The sequence below is a fragment of the Agrilus planipennis genome, unplaced genomic scaffold (assembly GCF_000699045.2).
Source record: "Agrilus planipennis isolate EAB-ADULT unplaced genomic scaffold, Apla_2.0 scaffold256, whole genome shotgun sequence".
Classification (NCBI taxonomy): Eukaryota; Metazoa; Arthropoda; class Insecta; order Coleoptera; family Buprestidae; genus Agrilus; species Agrilus planipennis.
In genome coordinates, this window is record NW_020439045.1 from 201744 (window position 1) to 220875 (window position 19132).

The 19132-nt window shown below is 34.5% G+C and overlaps 1 protein-coding gene across 3 annotated transcripts; it reads right to left on the reverse strand.

Annotated features, from left to right (window-relative positions):
• Positions 1-91: 91 nt before the first annotated feature.
• On the reverse strand, positions 92-18748 carry LOC108741186 (monocarboxylate transporter 4). Of its 3 annotated transcripts, none has more exons than XM_018475875.2 (6): positions 18537-18748; positions 3807-5138; positions 2102-2321; positions 1864-2042; positions 1303-1525; positions 92-1228 (listed from the first exon to the last, which is right to left on the reverse strand). In XM_018475875.2, exons 1-6 carry the CDS (start codon positions 18615-18617, stop codon positions 807-809), a joined length of 2457 nt encoding a protein of 818 aa, XP_018331377.1. In that variant the 5' UTR covers positions 18618-18748; the 3' UTR covers positions 92-806. The 3 variants fall into 3 exon arrangements, with proteins under 3 accessions (XP_018331377.1, XP_018331378.1, XP_018331379.1); XM_018475876.1 differs by lacking the exon at positions 18537-18748 and adding an exon at positions 17071-17439 and having other exon boundaries at positions 807-1228; XM_018475877.1 differs by lacking the exon at positions 18537-18748 and adding an exon at positions 13123-13314 and having other exon boundaries at positions 807-1228.
• Positions 18749-19132: the final 384 nt, after the last annotated feature.

Sequence of the window (19132 nt, forward strand, 5' to 3'; positions counted from 1 at the left end):
AACTGTCAGACGCGGATCGCGATTACGATCTTTTTGGATCTCATCAGCGCGCCGCAGGCAGCTCCGACAGAACACAGACCAACTTTTACCTGCTGTCTTAACAGTACGTTTTAGAAAATACTAACAGATGGCGTTTACTGCGACATTTGTAGTATTTTCTAAAACGTAGTTTGAGTTATGCTCGACTATTTAAGGATGGGGGTAGGAGTACCGAAGTGCGACTGCTTGATTAAAACAATTTAAAAGTGCCAATACTTAAAGGCTTAATTTCAAAATGTTTATGTATTAATTAACTGAAATTACCGTAAAATTATTATACAGAGCGTTTTATTTTCTCAATACTGCATGAAAGTGTTTTACAATAAGTTATTGATAAAATAGAATTCTTAAAAAGAGCCACTTTGTGTATGTTAATGATTCATACCTAATTTATTTTTCACGGCCGTTAAAGTTGATGGTAATTATTTATTAAAATTTGGTATGCTAATTCATTTCAACCTCAATTACAGTAATTAATGAATCCGAAGGTCCACGATAGATACAGACTATTCTTTTTTAAATTGTTGGTCTAAATTTTAGAAAATTGCAAGTATGTTATGTTATATTTAGTACATAAAAACTATCCCAAAATGAAATGTTGTTTCTGTTATCAATTAGGTACCACCTTAATGCTTTGTTTTCTGTACATACAAAAAAAATTAATAAATAACAAACTTCTGAACTGTTTAAATCATTGAATTCTACCTTGCGATATTCTTAAGATTCGTAAAAAAATATTTTTAAAATTGCAATCTTACTCTATCCCTTTACAATACAGACTCCAACTGTTTAATTTCCTTCTCCCCAGGACTTGGTAGGGTGTGTGTGATTTCTGGGATTGAATTTTTATCCTGTCGGTTGCTGCTCATCGTTATCGGACCATCTTCTTCCTCTTCGTCTTCGTCGATTGGAGTAAGCTGGTCGTCACCCATCATGGGTGATGCTTCGGGACCATCCCTTCGTAAACATGGAGCTATAAAACTAGTTATCGCTGACACCCCAAACAACGCCGCTGCTACATAGAATGGTATGTCGTAGGAATCCGTCATGTCATGTATTGCCCCAGCCAAGGGCGAACCCACGATAGCCGCAGCACCACGAAAAAGGATTAGAAGACCGAAGGCATTCGTTAGTTTGTCTAAACCCAAGAGGTCCACCAGAATAATGGAAGTTAATGAAATATAACCGGCTGAAAAAGAAATATATATAAATCGTAGATTGTAAAAAAAGACTGGTAATTAAAAATAAAAGATATCAACTTACAAATGGCAATTCCAAAAAAGATGGCCATAATGACGTAAGCGGCGTAGGTGTGACACATTGGGGTTAAGGCAACAGATATTGTCGATATCACCAGACACAAATTATTGACGAGTAGCGCATTAACTTGGGGGAAGTCCGCGAAAAATCCACAAGCAATACGACCAAACGTATTCGTAATACCGATAACAGAAATTAAGAAGGATGCTTTGCCAAGTTCAATACCCTGAAAAAAATTATACATATAATACCTCCTCCAACCTTTTAAAGATTCCAACAAAAAGTCTAAAAAAATTTTCAATTTTTCATTCCCACTAGCTACAAATGTTGGGAGGAGGGACTTCTACAGTGCAAAGCACTTATCAATCATGAGGATGGGTGGATAATAGTTAGGAATAGAATGGAAAAGAGAAATGAACATAAATGAAAGAAAATATCAGAAAAACTTGGATAAGAAAGCACTAAGCAATCTCTGGACAACTGGACCGTACAGTTCCATCCCCTTGAAGTATTGTAGCCTCAGTTTACCCTATGAAAAATACACAATGACCTTTTTATACTTACATCGTCCGTTGCACAATTGACAAGGTAGACGAAAGGTACGTAAAGCCCCGCCATCCCGAAAAAGTTCGAGATCCCGATCATGACAAACACGGGATCTTTTAGTAGGCTCATGTCCATCATTTGAGCTAAAGCCGACTTGAAACTTTCGGGCAATACTAAACAAGGACACAAATCGATTTCTGCAAAGACAGTGTTAACGTTTTGCAGAAGTACAAATTATTTAAATGTCTGTCATTACGTTCAATTTTATCGGGTTCGGCGGTATCAGGACGTGCCGATCTGGATATGCTAAGTACACTCTGTCTGTAGTTGGTCAGTGATTTTTGAGACTGGTATTCGGGCAAATTGATCACCGAACCAGAATAAAAGATGTCTTTACGAGACATTGGACGAACCATTATTGGACGTTCACGAGCAAGCGACAGTTTCGAGGTAGCCATGTTACTTTCGATATCAGCCTTTAATACAAAAAAGAATACTTTTAAAAATATCAAAGTATATATCTAGGAGTTAGCCATTTATGTATTAAGATACTCGACTTTCGTCCTCCTCTTTTTATGAGCCTGTACATAAGGAAGACTCAAGGATCATGACTCCCCAAAAATTATTGTTGCTAATTGCACAATACTCATTTTATAAGAGTTTTTAGGAAATTAACAAAGAACGATTATTCACAAAGATAATAATTTTGATAAAGACGTTAATCAGAGTAATAAAGTTCACTCAGGTGTTGCATAATTTTAATTACCTAATCACTTATTCTTTTAATAGATATATACCTATCTACTGTTTTTATCTTTTTTTTTTTCATTAAATTGTGGACAAGATTAGCAAAACTGTTTGTGAAACCGCAACTGACGAAGCCTGAGATTGACGTACCTACTGAAATACTGTTTTTTTTTTAATAAATTAAATAAAACAAATAAATTTAAATGACAATTCCCAACTGTTACACGTGTATCTCTCCATGTCATTTGAATATCTTCTGAATGTCATCGTGGATAGAGAACGTTAGAAATGAAGAGATATTAGAAAGAGTAGGAAAACAGAGGACTCTAGGGAAGTCAATAAGAAATAGGCGAGATAGGTTGGTAGGACACCTTCTCAGGCATGAAGGTCTAATCAGAGACATATTAGAGGCAGAAACGGGTATATATATATATCGAGTAGAAGTAGAAAATGAAGATTATGGTAAAGAATATAAATCACCCCAAATAACCAAACCACCACTTATCACAGCAGACACGTGTTTCGCCTACCTTAAGTGTAGGCATTAAAATAATTTCCACATTCGAAGCGAAGGGCAAAACATGTGTCTGCTGTGGTGAGTGCCAGTAATAATTTGGGGTGAGTCTCTCTTTTTGTCTTTTCGAACAAAGAATGTTAAGTATTTCATTAGAAAATTTTGTCTGAACTTGAATATTGGCATTAATTCGGTATGAATTAGACTTTGGACTGGTTCCAAAAAACCACAAATTGTCACGATTCAACCAGGTGTTTTCTACTCCTACTATTTCTCTGAAATGTTAAAATTAATTTGGCACCGGTCTGACTATTGTGAAAAATTACTTAAAGGTATAAAACCAATGGAGGTACTAAGCGAGTCTATGTTATATTTAATTATTCTCAGAGAGGTAGCAATGAGATTATTTTGGCGAAAAAGAAAATAATCTTAATTTGTCGTTTAGTCAAAACGGTAAAAACTGTTGGGTATCACAAGCTGGACAATTAACGATCAGTTTGCTTGCGTTTATACGTAGAATATTCCTTAATTTATTAATGACGCAATCTTATTAAGCACAATTTACAAAAAGAACGTTAAGTCGTTTAAACTGTTCAATTAATGAAATTGAATTCGAAACAGTTGATGCTGCAGATTATCACGTAATTTTAAACACATGAAAGGGAAGAAGAAAATGACCGAATAAAACTAAAATACTCACATCGGCGTTGTTATTTTTACTTCCGAAAAATGATGAAGACTTCCTCATTATCACGCTTTTCCTAAGATCTCCGTTAGAGTCGACGTTGCCCTTTGACGAGGACTTAATAGGGTTAAGGGTGGGTTTGAACCGACCGTCGCCCACTGAGGCTTTTCGAATTCTATCAAAAAATGGTACCGATCCATTTTTAGGAATGCCCTGATGGTGAGTACTAAAAGCGGGCTGACTCGCATTGCGGGGCATGCGATTTGCGCCCATATCGGAACTTTCAGTGGACGCTCTTCGAATTGCCTTTGGCAATTCTTGTTGTTTGATCTCCTCGACTCTGGGCTTCTTGTTCAGCTGGGCCTTCAGTTCTGCTGCACTTCCGCCGCTAGAGTCACCCGAACTCCCATGAATGTCAGCCTTTCCTTCGGTAATGGTTGGAAGAGTGGGCACCGTTGGAATAGGCGTGATTGGGGTTCCAGGAGCTAATTGGTCAAGGTTCAAACTAGAATGAACGCCGGGATCTATGTTCAGTGGCGTTTTCATTCGTTTTTCCATAGTACCGTCCGGTAATTGTACCATGAAATACGATCCACCTATACTACCCCTTTCCATCTGGATTCTACGTTCCTCAGCCATCCTTTGGAGAAGAGGTGTCATATTAGATGACTTGGGATATTCCAAAGGTCTCATTAGGGCACCAAATATTACACAGTTAAGAATGAACCCGGCTAAAATTAGATTTGCCCCTTTCCATCCGTACATATCGAGTAATTTGGTAGCGAGTGGAGCAAAGGCAAACGTCCCGACGCCGGAACCGCAAACAGCAATTCCCGTGGCAAGAGATCGCTTCGTTTCAAAATAATATCCGACACAAACGACCGCGGGAAGGTAAATCAATCCGAAACCTAAACCGCCAAAAAATCCATAAATGAGCATGAGTGAATTAACTGTAGGGCACATCGTCGATAGGAGAAAAGCACAGGTTGAGATCACAGCGCCACTTATACACACAGCCCGACAACCGAACTTATTTGAAAGGGCACTGACTAAAGGTCCCGCGCTAAGGTACATCCCCGACAGTAGTGAACCCACCCAAGCAGTTTTGCCCGGAAGTTCCCCGTAATGGCTCGCAATATCATTCAAAAATACCCCGAAAGTGTAAGCTATACCGTCCACGATCATGTTACACATAAACGATGCAAACACTATCACCCAACCGTAACCACCGTCGGGAGGTGGGGGATAATCATAATAGTAAATAGTTGTGTCATCTTCTCCCCCATCTCCCTCCGCGGCTTCCGCCGTTAATCTGGCTGTTTCTTCACATGCTACCTCGCTGTCCGTCTGAAAACAAAAGAGAAACATATTTAGGGTTATGACTTTTACTGTCATCCATACCAAAAAATGGGTGGTGTGCATCAAGCTGAGTATTTAGTATGGTCTCACTTTTTTTAAAGTAGCCACTCCATTTGAAATGTGGTGTTACAGGCGAATGATGAGGATAACGTGGATAGAGAACGTTAGAAATGAAGAGATATTAGAAAGAGTAGGAAAACAGAGGACTCTAGGGAAGTCAATAAGAAATAGGCGAGATGAGTTAGTGGGACATCTTCTCAGGCATGAAGGTCTAATCAGGGACATATTAGAGGCAGAAACGGGAGTTAGGAGGGGTAGAGGTAGACCTAGATTAGATTACTGTTCGCAAATAGTTAACGATGTGGGTTGTCCTAGTTTTAGGGAAATGCGAAGATTAGATAGGAAACAGTGGAGGTGCGTGTCCAACCAGTCTTAGGACTGACGACCTTATGATGATGATGATGATAAAGACATAAGGAGAATCTCAAACATCTGAGTGTCTCATCTGTCTTTTCTTGAGGATATCCTCCCTCATTAATTATCGACTCAGATTTTTGTATGATAAATAACAATCTACCAGCACTACAGACTGCTTACATTCAAAATGACTTTTACTGTCATCCTTCCCAAAAAATGGGTGGTGTGCATCAAGCTGAGTATTTAGTATGGTCTCACTTTTTTTAAAGTAGCCACTCCATTTGAAATGTGGTGTTACAGGCGAATGATGAGGATACCGTGGAAAGAGAAGGTTAGAAATGAAAAGGTGTTAGAAAGAGTAGGAAAACAGAGGACTCTAGGGAAGTCAATACGAAATAGGCGAGATGAGTTAGTGGGACATCTTCTCAGGCATGAAGGTCTAATCAGGGACATATTAGAGGCAGAAACGGGAGTTAGGAGGGGTAGAGGTAGACCTAGATTAGATTACTGTTCGCAAATAGTTAACGATGTGGGTTGTCCTAGTTTTAGGGAAATGCGAAGATTAGGAAACAGTGGAGGTGCGTGTCCAACCAGTCGTAGGACTGACGACCTTATGATGATGATGATGATAAAGACATGAGGAGAACCTCAAACATCTGAGTGTCTCATCTGTCTTTTCTTGAGGATATCCTCCCTCATTAATTATCGACTCAGATTTTTGTATGATAAATAACAATCTACCAGCACTACAGACTGCTTACATTCAAAAGTGCGAGTGTCACAATTGGCACACTAAATTTCGCAAAAGTTGAGTGTTTATATTCGCATGTTCGCTAAGTATTTTTTCAAATATTAGTGTTCTGCTAGGCTAAGATTAATTAAACAGGACATGAGCGAAAAATTTAAATACTTATCATATGCATCCAACAGAGACCAGTTACTAATAAAATATTTCCAGTATTTTAGCAATAAATAAACGACATCGCGACTTTGACAAAATGTTGGTATAAATGCCCCTGAAGTATTTTACAACTTACTAGAGCATATAACTAGCCTTTAATGAGCCTTTAAACAGTTCATCGATACTTATTTATTGAAAAATTTATCTCTTGATAATAATATCATATGTCTGAACAACCTAACATATTGCATTACCTTGAGGTCTTACAGTTTTCAGTGTAAATTGACCCTTTCTAAATTAAAACAGAAAATCGTCCACTTAAAAAACGATAGTATCCGTTGAAGTTTTTTTGGCACAAGATCATGATGGAAACAAGTGTAGAACGTTGCTCGATATTCGATACAGTTTTGTATACAATTTTATAAATAGACCTTATATATTCACATTACGGAAAGTTTTCTATTACCTTTTATTCGGGAAATGTCCTTCCTCGTCTACTTTTCGTTTAAATATAAAACAGAATTAATTTTAAAATCACGTTTCTTGTTTAAAAATAATTATCACTTGAGAACAAATAATCTAATAATTGCATCTTTTGCACAAACAGTAAAGATAAAAATACTGATAAAGAACAAACAAGAAACCGCTTTCGAAATTGTCCTCCTGTACTTTTACAACATTTACGAGTTTTTAAAATTTGAGTAAATTGCGAAGATCATTTTCAGTAATTTGTTGAAATAATACACATAAAATTTTAACGATTTTCTCTTTTATGTCATTTATTGTATCCTTTTACAAAGAGAGTAAATATTCCAGAAAGAAAATGAGGTCAAATGGGATAAATATCTACATGTGACAGGCGGTTCTGAGAACACTATGATTCATTTAAACTAGACAATATGTCCTAAATTAAGTATTACAATTGAGATTTTAATTAGTTTTGACATCGACATCCGCACCTGAATGATTTACGTAGGCAAAAAAATTCGTAGCAATTCTGTACAAAAAAACAGTCCCTTCGCAGAAAATAAATAGATCGTTGAAAAATTGGAAATAATAAATTTAAATCCATTTAAATGCAGCCTTAATGAATTAATACATTACATAAGAGAAGTTAGTTATCTGACAGTGCCAGGTAACTAATTGTCCTTTTACAATACATAAATTTATTATTTATCGATTGACCTATTTTCAGTTTATTTGTTTCTTCCATTTTATCTAAATATACAAACATTGAAAGTCCACAATGGATTCAGAACAAGGTTACAAAGTTGACAAAGGAATATAAAACTGAAAAAGCGCAGACCGCAAGTTTCTGACAACTTCCTCGTATAATTTAATCTAATTTTGTGGACAAAGATTAAATCCTGCCAGTAACATTTGATTTCACATGACTCATCACACATCTAACGAAAATAAGGAAATGTTTTAGGGGAAATACACAAATTGATTATTTCCTTTTTTGTTTTCCAACACGATTTTTGTAGTAGATTGAAGTAAATCAAGATAGCATTAAAGAATACAACGTTCTTTTACTATTTCTTAACACAAAAAAAAAATACCAGAATGATTCAAATATAAGCAACACATCATTAATGGTACTTCTACAAGTAACAAAAATTGATAACGTGTGATAAGCAGATAGAAACAGTAAATCTCGGTTAAGAACGTGATCATTGATGAAAACCATTCTAATAATATTTTACTTAAAAAAGATAATTACAAACAATTTTATATGTATACCTTCCTGAATTAAACATAAAACAGCACGTTATGTCACTGAAACATTAAAAAAAGAAACGGTTTATCAATGATTCTGCTTAGCATAAAATATTTTACAGCATTTGAAACAGATAAAACTCCAACATCTTCTATTGCACAAACTAATTTTTAATTACAAAAGAGAATCTGTAATTAATTGGAGTACGTAGATACAACAAAGAACATGACATGGTAAAGGTCTAGATGAGGTCCGCCCCCAACCACTGTACCATAAAAAGTTCGTGTCGGTCTCACCCCCATAAAAAGTTATGAAGTTAATAAACATGCCAATTTTTATGCATTTCTAGGCATGTAAATATTTATATAGTCATTCTTAAACAATATTCAAAGGTAAAACTAATGCATAAAAATATTGAGAAAGTTATATAAAACATTATTCAACTATCTTTATCAATAGGCTAGGTTAGGTTATGTTATCGGGTTTTGTTCAAGTGACCACCCTCTTTCGATCCCCCACCTCCACCCGCTTGAAAATTTGTTTTTTTATTGAATTTTATTTGAATTATAGTGTATGAAAATTGTCAAAATAATCAACTTTCAACCCCCATAACTTTTTATGGGGGTGAGACAGCCGCAAATTTTTTATGGGGTTTTACTCAGGTGACCACCCTCTTTCGATCCCCCTTACACCCACCCCGATCTAACCCCCACAACTTTTTATGGAGGTGAGATCGCCACGAACATTTTATGGTACAGTGGTGGGGGAGACGTCCTCTTTCGATCCCATGACATTTACCCATGTCATCTTCTCTTAAAAAATAAAAATAATGGCGACATCCTCCATATACATATTATACGACCGGAAATTTTAAAAACCAGATATTGTATCAACTCGAATACATTTTACAATTAGATGAAACAATATACATACATAAAACAACCAATTTTTGAATTATACTTTTTTGGCGCGTCGAGTAGTATAAATTCAACAGGCAACGGAAGTTGCACACGCATATATGGGTGAAGGCGCACTTTGGGCGAGCTGCCCCGTTCTTTTCCACTCCTATACTGAGATTCAAAATGATAAGTGGTGGTGATCATATAGAGAAAAACGAGATGGATGAAATGAAAACAGTAGAGGATTAAGAAACCATCTTGTGTGCATTTATGGAATATTACTGCCCCAGTGTTCCCCCGAATATTATTGTATAATCTTTACTAAATAGATTCTAGGTCACGCCACAGGGATAGTAGCAACATTTAAGCAGGACAGCATTCGCCTCGCGTTTGTAATGTCCAACAAAATCAACGGAAAAAACTTTTGGGTGTTTCGTTCCCACCAGCTACCAATTCTGATGGACTATGCCAAAGAGCAGGGCTCTCTTCAGACCCTTTTTAGGAATCGTGGGGATGGATGTGTAGTGGTTGGGGTGAGAATGATGAAACGGCCGAAATGAAGACAAAAGAGAATAAGGGATTATCTGTAGGATATTACTGCCCCAGAATTTGCCTAAATGATCCAAGGAACCCACAGAAAAACTGCGACCAGAGCAGATGGAATCGAGCCGACGTCCTCCCGAATACAAAGCAATAATCTAAGATTTAAATCTCTGTACAGTGGATACTTTAAATTATCGCAACAAAATCCATAGTATTGAGTCGTCAAAATCATACCAGGTACGTATATTATATATTTTTTGCTAGTTACATAAATTAACACAAGTTTGTAATTTTTCCTCAACCTTTGCTGTAATGCGGAAATTTTCACCGCCGAACTCAGAGGGATGTTATTTTTAACAAACGGTAAGTGTAAGCAGCAATTTTAAAATGTATTTGAAAATGCGTTGCATTTGTAAGGTAATTGGTAGCGAATTTTAATATGATAAATCAATTTTTTATGGGAGTCGCCCAAAACTTAATATGCACACTACAAAAATTATAATCGAAAATATGTAGGTACTTTATTACTTTTCACTAAAATTATTAAGCAATCAAGACACATTATATGATATTGACAATAAAATTCAAGGATCATCCTTACACGTACGTCATTACAATTTTATAGCACTCTGGCATTTTGTTAATGTTAAGATTGAAACAGTCAATTATTTTAAAAAACAAATCGAATGGAGCACACGTTTGAAATTGTCAAAATTTATTGCAGATTTCTATAGGTGAATAATGCAATATTTTTCCCGACTGGAAGAATATAAATGTGACAGATTATTTCAAAAGTGGTAGGACATTAGTATATTTCAAGTTGATAGGTCGAGAAACATGAAAATCTTTCTATACCATAAATCTTTTTCTTTTTGGAATTTAAAATTTAGACTATTGAAATTAAGCTAATAAGAAATGAAGATCATATAAATTAATTCATGCATCTACTTCTTTATTATGAGGAACTTTTTTACGTACTGACATTATATGTTTTGCATCTTTTTTTGTTTTGATATAGAATATATAAATATATGTATTTTTAATACTTATCAGCCTTTGATACGTTAATTACCAAAATATGTCGCGATCTTACTGACCTCTTCAACAAATAATAAATGCAAGCTTGATAACCTTAACAATCTTCAATTTTTTTACACATAAAGAAACGTACAAACACATAAATTATAGGCATTGAAATTTTCCCCCCACAAAGTAGGTTAATTTTGTTTAATGCATTGTATGTACATAGAAACATCAATCACAAACAGATTGTAAAATTTACGAGACTGTACCAAAGTCAATGTGAATTTCCCAAAATTGTTCGAAATGCGTTACCTGTGGTGGTGACTATTCTCTATTGTGGAACGTCGTATACTAAATTTATGACATAGAACATTTATAATCATTTGTTTTACTATTTTTTATTAATTTTGACTGTCCAGCCTTCAGATATAAGCATAATATTAGCATAGACCCTTGGCATTGAAATAACTTTCTTAAAATAACAAATTTAACACTCTATTACAGAAAATTAACGGATTCTCAAGTATATTATACGTTACTTAAATTTTACAATACTTTTTTATGTTAATTTTATTGAAAATTCAAGTTGTACACCCGTTCGTCGGTTCCGCACCGGACTACGGGCCATGTAACCACACCTTTAGATTTCGGCTTATTATAGAAACAGTAAATAATCACGAAAACAATGTTTAACATGTAAATTACATGCTTTTTTTATTACAAGAGTGATTTAGTATGCTACTCAAACGAATTATATGACGTTATATTTTGTTTATTCTAAATAGGGGAATTTAAAAAAGGACAAAATAACAAACTAACAACGAATAATGCAATTTGCAAAAGAAAACTACGTATAGAAAAATATTATCTTATATTTTTACTATGTCCTTTTTGTGTCACCCTGTTTATAATAAAAATATTGAAGTCAGAAAAAGTTTTTTTTTTACACAAACACAAATTACTTAAAATTAATTCTGGAGTATAGAGCTGTTAAGAGAGTGAATGTGCTCGCTATCGTCTGTATATCAATTTAAAATTAATTATATGTACAGTACTTATATTATCGGGTGCTTGAAAGCTTATGAGATTGTATCTCGTTCTGTCTACCGACAGACACGTGGAAAACTAATTAAGATTTTCAAGGTATGGAAATCCATATCTAGATCTTATGAGCCGTGGATTTTCTTATATACCTAATGATGCCCAGTGGTGAAATAAAGATGTGCTGCAGATGTACCCTGAAAGGGACTACATCGCCTTTAACGTTGGCAAAAAATGTTTGGGGTAAGGGGAGAAGGCACAGTTTGTTGGCATGAATCATGAAATTTAAGAGGGTATCTTCGTTGAGATCCATTGTGAAACTGGGAAAAACCCATTTAAGGAACTAACTAGGCTTGCAAAAAACGATTTTAGGTAAGAGCATTAGTTTTATGTATATGAAACTCAAAAAAGGCATAAATTAGCCATTTTATAACAAATTTTACGTTACAATATTATGTGTTTTGCTTCTCCATTATTTTAAATGTGTTGGTAATTAACAAAAGTCAGTTGAAGGACGGCGAATTAGAGAGACAGTGTCTGTAGGTTATTAGACATTTACATATTAAATGAAGCGAATGTTACATTTTACATTAGATTCAAAATAAATGTACAGCATGCACGATACGATAAATTAATGATATGCACACGTAAGACAGAACAGTAAACACAATGCGGCAGTATTTTGTTTAACAACAACAAAGTTTTTAAATATTCTACACAAAGAAGTGATCTCACTATCGTCATTACGTAATGTTCTTTGTACTCGGTAGTTCAATTAATGAGATAGATAAGTAACAATGTTTTTATTAGTATTATATTTTTAAAAAGCGTAACATAATAGAGACGCTACGCGTAGTTTCAGGAAATTACACAGAGTGTCTACTATAGGATATGAAATAGAGAAAATCTCCTCATCAAGAAATTGAAATAATAAATATTTTACAAGGGAAATTCCAAATGGAAAAATTACCGTTTTTATTAATTTTACCTCCGAACTATCTTACAATTCGATTAAAAAGCAGATGATCATTAAATTAAATCATTATTTTCCTAATTTAAAGATTGAAAGTAGCGAATTTCCCAGAATTCTCGCAAGTAAAATAGTTGTAGGTATGTTATTATTAAGTTTACTCGAAGAACTAAACTATTTGGATGTTATTCAAAGATAAAATGAATTGTACATTATATTTCTTTTCGTTCTGACTGTAGATAATATTTAAAAAGGACTATAAGGTTCTTTTTTTTTCATTCGGACCTACAGAACCCTAAAATATCTCGATATATCCTACAAATAAATTATCACTTTCACAACCCAATCAGCATTTAATGAACATAATATTTAGTTAGTTCTCTGCTTTCTCACAGGTTCATATTCACATAATTTGCAATTCGCGTTGCAACCTAAATAAATGTAATATACCTACTAACCTTCATTTGGTCTGTTTTACATAATGATGGCATGGATTACAAAACTTTTTATAAGTATTACACTCTCGATTACACCACAGAAGTTGCAAAAAATTAATGTACGACACAGAATAACCGCTCAAAAAGCCATCGCATGTTGCACTTTGTGTGGCACTCGGCAGCAGAAAAAGGAAAATTAGATAGATGTGTCTACAACACGTCAGCTTATTTATCAGATAATGTTGTTAAATCTTTCATTTTATCGTACAGTATTTAATAGGAATATAGCATGAATACACAATAACAGATAAACAGATTATATTAATCCTCATATTATATGTATGTACAATACCTACTGTATACGAGAAATTGAAAATTATATTGTCAGTATTGCTTTCTTATTCATATTTCATATCATTAATAAAATAAAACCAGATAGGCTGAGCTACGTATCGTAGAAGACATAAAAGTAATTTTTCTATTGTTCGACAAAAAAAATAGTTTTTTCTGGATAAAAAGTACCCTATGACCTTTTCTGTATCCCTGACAATGTGTACACAAAATTTCATGATGATCGGTTGTATAGTTAAAGCGTGAAACGGTAGCAAACAAACAAACTCGCATTAGCATTTATAATATTAATTAGGATTAAAATTGGTCTTTCTGAGAAAAGTAATTTTTTACTATATTAAACATAAAAATGAGTACAATTAATATTTGACGGAGTTTTTTCAAAAATTTGCCTATCGTAAACTAAATTTGATTATTATTTTCAGAAAATTATTTCAATGTACTACGTACGCGGATCAGTGTAAGTATTGAGGTTTATTTCACTTTATTGTTATAATATTGATTTTGCATCACAAATAACAAGACTTCAATGAACAAACAGTTAATATTATTAACGCGCTATCTTTAACCCAATTATTAAAATGGGTTAGTCGTTGTTGGTTAATATGGTTGAAGTATTCTAAATCATTCTGAAATATTTAAAAAATCTAATATGTAAACAAGCAGAATAATCCACTATCGAGTACTGTGAAGTAATGCATACTTGACAATATACTATACATATCTACAAAGATTATGTAGGTACAATATATGTATAATACATATAGAGATGGTTGTTACTATTAGCCCACAAACTACCTAGCTGTTAGTGTAAGTATTGATAATTAAATTATCACATTCAGTCAAATGGTTTCAAAAAAAAAAAAACATAATAAATCAAATCAATATAAACTGTAACAATTGATTTTATCAATACTTTGGCAAAATCACAAACTACAACCACAAAAAGCATAAAATTGATACTTTTTATAATTTTTCAACCTATTTTCAAAATTTCCTTCTGACTTTTGAAAATTTCGCTCTACACGGTGGTTCAAGCCAATTTAAATACGTGTGATATTCTGTGTTAATATTCGCACCTGAGACACTAAATTACCCAACTTTTCTCTATATAGACCTGGCATGAACTTCACGGTAAGCAACAGAACAATTTATTAATAAACAATAACAAAAACGAGCATTTTTCATTTTAAAAACTATTCAAAAAATATCTACCTATCACCCACTTACCATCAATTTAAATGAGACAATTGTATGTATACCACCTAGTTGCAGTGTAACGATTACTAACAGATTAATTAACTAATTGATAGCCGGATTACCGTTTACCAATCAACTAAACGAAGATGTAATTCGATAATAAGGATGTTAATTAACATAATCGATTGTCATCAACTAAAATTGCGATCGTAATCACACACATTTCTGTTTATGCGGGAAATAAATTTTCATGTTCCATCACATTTTGATCAAAAATTTTCCTGAAGAAGAATAATAAATGTAATTATGTAAATAAACTAAAAAGAGTCTCAACGCTTCCTATAATTGCTACAAGTACTTAATTCTTAAAAGAGCGAACATGTGTTTCCCCCAGAACTAAAGTAGGCAAAACACGCATCCGGTTTTTCGAGAGTTACTTGTGGTAATTAGGGCAAGACAGTTTTAATTTATTTACTTACCACATTCCTCTTATTCTTCTTGTTCTCTTATGTAATTAGTTATTGGCTACCATCAAAGCTGGTAATGCCGAAGTATCCGGATACAGTATTTGGTTACTGTTTATATATCCAATAAATGTATCCGAATCCTTTGGGAAAAATGTCCCTATTTGATATCCACATCAGCCAGATATAATAAATCTCTCTCCTAGACCCTAAGCTACCGCCACCGTGGTATTCGGAAGGATAACGATTCGATTCCGAATTCGTCTGCCCTAGTCCAAGTTTTTCTGTGGTTTCCTTGGATCACTTAGGCAAATGCTGGGAGAGTAATATTCCACAGATAATCTTTCACTCTCTATTGACTCCATTTGGCCCGTCTCATCTTTCTTACCCCAAAAACCACCCACCCATTCCCACTATACCAAAAAGGAGACTGAAGAGAGCCTTCCGCCCTACCCTGCTCGGACTACCCGCCCATCAGACTCGGGGATTCCAGATGGAAAATCCTCCTGCCTACCCTGTCGTTGCAGTGGCTACACTGCGCATGTTGCAGAAGAGGAGATGCACCTTGATAAGTGAATGGCGTATGTCCTGAGAAGCCTGGCAGCGATTATATAGATCCCGCCTGTGCCAAAGGGTTCAACAAGATCTTGCTTTCATACTACATAAATCTGATAGTTAGTTTACGTACCTTCCACGTATATAATCATCTGCTCATTATCAGTCCGACACCGAGCGGTATGGCTTAGATGTTTAGACTGTTGCTTAGCATTCGGGAGGACACTGGTTTGATTCCGGATCCGACTGCTCTGGTTCAGAATTTTTTGAGGTTTCCTTGGATCACTACAGACTGGGGACAGTAATATTTCGCAGATAATCGTTCACTCTCTTCCGTCTTAATTTCGGCCATCTCACCTTTCTCATCCCAACAACCCACCCATTCCCACTATTCATAAAGGGAGACTGAAGAGAGCCATTCTCCCTATCCTTCGACGTAGTCTGGAAGGACTACTCGCCCATCGATAGTTTGAGGTCTTCCTCATGTCGCAGAACGTGTTCCACCGTCCTATCTCTCCCTTTCCTTGCTGACTTCCACAACGCAAGGAGTAGGACAAAAACGATCCTTCTACTCATTCCAACACTTTCTTCTTTTTCATGTACAGTATTTTCATTATCCTGCTATAACTCCACATCTTCCTTCTCTTGGTAGCCGACAGTGATACTTGAATGAAGCTGACATAGCCATAATTCGCATCTCCAGCTAAGCCACACTCAAGGAGTCAAAGAGCCAGGTGAAGCCAAGAAGCCACTGTTTGCCGACCACTGACCTAGAGATTTAGATCATTGCCAAGCAATCAGCAGTTGTATGACTTCCTTTGATCATTTAGGCATTTTTTTTTTTTATGTTTTCATTTAGGCAAATGGTTGGGTGGTTATATACCACAAATAATGCGCCCCTATTCTGTCTTCATTTCGTCCGTCCCATCTTTCTCACCCCCACTACCAATCCCTAATCCCTAAATTACGAATGGTTCCCAGAGGGATGCATTTCGCTCTATTATATTTTCGCTCTGAATTACGTAAATATGCAATACGTTCTCAATATCTAAATGTTAAACAACGTTAGCTAAGAGCTTTTCATTTCATGGGCAAAATAATGTTCTCGTAATGCATATTATACGCAAAGGTAAAAAGCGATGCACTTCGTATAAATTTCTCAATACGTTTAATGAAGTCCATCAAATCAGCTTACGAAACAAAAAATGCTGTAGTACATACATAAATATAAATTTGTGCATAATTAATATATACACATCGCATACCAAAGGAATAATAATGGACATATAAAACATTCACATATGTATGTATGTGTGTCAGTGTTGTTTCAAGGTGACGATTTTATATTGCAAAAACAGACAAAAACTAATCGAGTGGAAAATTGAAAAAATCTACTGACCCTGCTGACTTTCCTGCTCCTTGGTGGTCTGGGAGGTAGTTTGTTGTTTTCGGAAGACATTTTATAAAATAAAAAAGATATCACAGCACTCCCTACACAATTCAAAACAGGCGGGTCTTTTTAGCCGACCTATCGACCAATTAAAACTAAGGAACGTTTAGACCATATGATCCAAACATTGCAAATCTTTTCACAGCACCAGCTTGTTTTCAAGCCCAATAAGTAACAAATTAAATACCGATTAACATTATCCACTACCACCACGCAATACTGCGTCTCCGCAAAAGCATCTAACTGATCATACTCGCCTGTAGTAAATATATAAATTCACTAGATTGACTTATAAATGATCGGCTCTTACTCTTGTCACTACGTCATCAGGCAAACTGAATAAAGATGTACCGTAACGATAAAATTGTGGCCTGTTACAATTCCTATTCTAAACAACAACCACCGTACGATTTGTATTAATATTTTAAAAATAGTACAAACGTATGATTTGGTTGTTTTTAAACAGGACTTTAGTATTTGAAGATCGAAAAGATGCAGTTTTTTAGAGCTTGTCAAAAGGTCTCAAATTTCTCGCCAATCAAAAGTTCATGTGAGAAGTTTATTGATAATTAATTTATTAAACCACCTTTTCCTATCGTAACACAATCTAACCAAATCCAACAACGCTTTTCTTTGATTGCTTCGGATTATAAGTACATAAGTAAAAGGCAACACGAAAGAGCAAAACAGGTCCAAAAATAAATCTTAATTTAATTAATTATCTGCATACCTACTGACATTAGATGGTAAAAAACTGCACCATTGCAAACCTCCCCTATTAAAGCGCAGCCGTTTTTTACTTATAAAAAATAAAAAAAATAACCAGTACACAAAAGCTAAAAAATTAAATTATTAAAGACCAATGTTTTCAATAAATCTAAAATAAATATGTACACAATAATTTAACATGTACATATTTCAGGCTAAAAATTTGCTATGTATATTAGCAAATATTTTATCGATACGGTACATCTATAACACGAATGAAATCAAACAGCTGATCATTTAAATACTATGCTTTGCACAAAACGGTATCTAGCGGTATCAAACATTACGATGTTTTTGTTTGAGGATCATGCCAAAAATATAAAAAATACATACATAATAAAGAGTAATTATCTTTCTTCGTTATCATTAAATGTTATTAATTAAAAAAATGGAGCTAAAATTAGAACCAAAACAAAGTCCTTTGTTTTTCAAATTCTGACAATGACCAGTGCTTGTTCATGAAATCTAAAATCGATTTTACAAACATCCTAAATTAGAAACCAAATAAGGCAAATTCCTCAAGAAAACATAAAAAAAACAGCCAAACATAGGAGCTCAGTTATTCTGAATATTTTTCGCAATTTATAGTCGACTTTAATAAAATATACATTTTTATAGAAAACTTGTAGGAAAAACAAATTACTTACAGATGTTCTACTAGATTTCCTACGAACTAAGTCGTCTTCAGGCTCATCTTCGCCTTCGTCTCTGCTTGTAGCAGACCCCATGGCCCCTTAGGGGGCAAACATTCGCCCGGTCTGCTTCTGCACACCGATCACTACTGTACTAACTCTGGTTTTTCCAGAACGCGTTTGCGTTTCAGCAACAATCAATAAAAACAAAAAACGGCAGAATTCAAAATGGTCCTCTGAAATTCTTGTTTGAATAAAGCAGACCCTTTTAATAACTGTAAAGACTATTGTTATTGTAAATATTTAAACTTTAAAATATACTTTATAATATTTGACCTTTACATGCAAGTATTTATTTATTTATCCATTCATCATTGGTAATGATTAATTAAAATACAGTTTTTAAGTCTTAGTGAAGAACTTTTTACGAAACAGGAATTACAATTTGTTTTAGTTCTAAACATTTGCTTAATAATATATAACAATTTTAAGAGCTTTAATTTTAAATATAATATGTACGCCACTGCTTTAGATTAATGGAACAATATTTTAGGCAATTTCTATGGTACGCATATAGGCAACCCAATTTACAAATTCAGTCTTGTTTTTCT

Bases quoted from the DNA above. Each gene is read 5' to 3' on its own strand.
- LOC108741186 (XM_018475875.2), bottom strand. From the start codon at position 18,617: ATGGGGTCTGCTACAAGCAGAGACGAAGGCGAAGATGAGCCTGAAGAC. The intron at 5,139-18,536 runs GTAAGTAATTTG...TTTTGTTTTCAG, and splicing joins GGAAATCTAGTAGAACATCT to ACGGACAGCGAGGTAGCATG. The intron at 2,043-2,101 runs GTAATGACAGAC...CTGTCTTTGCAG, and splicing joins CGAACCCGATAAAATTGAAC to AAATCGATTTGTGTCCTTGT.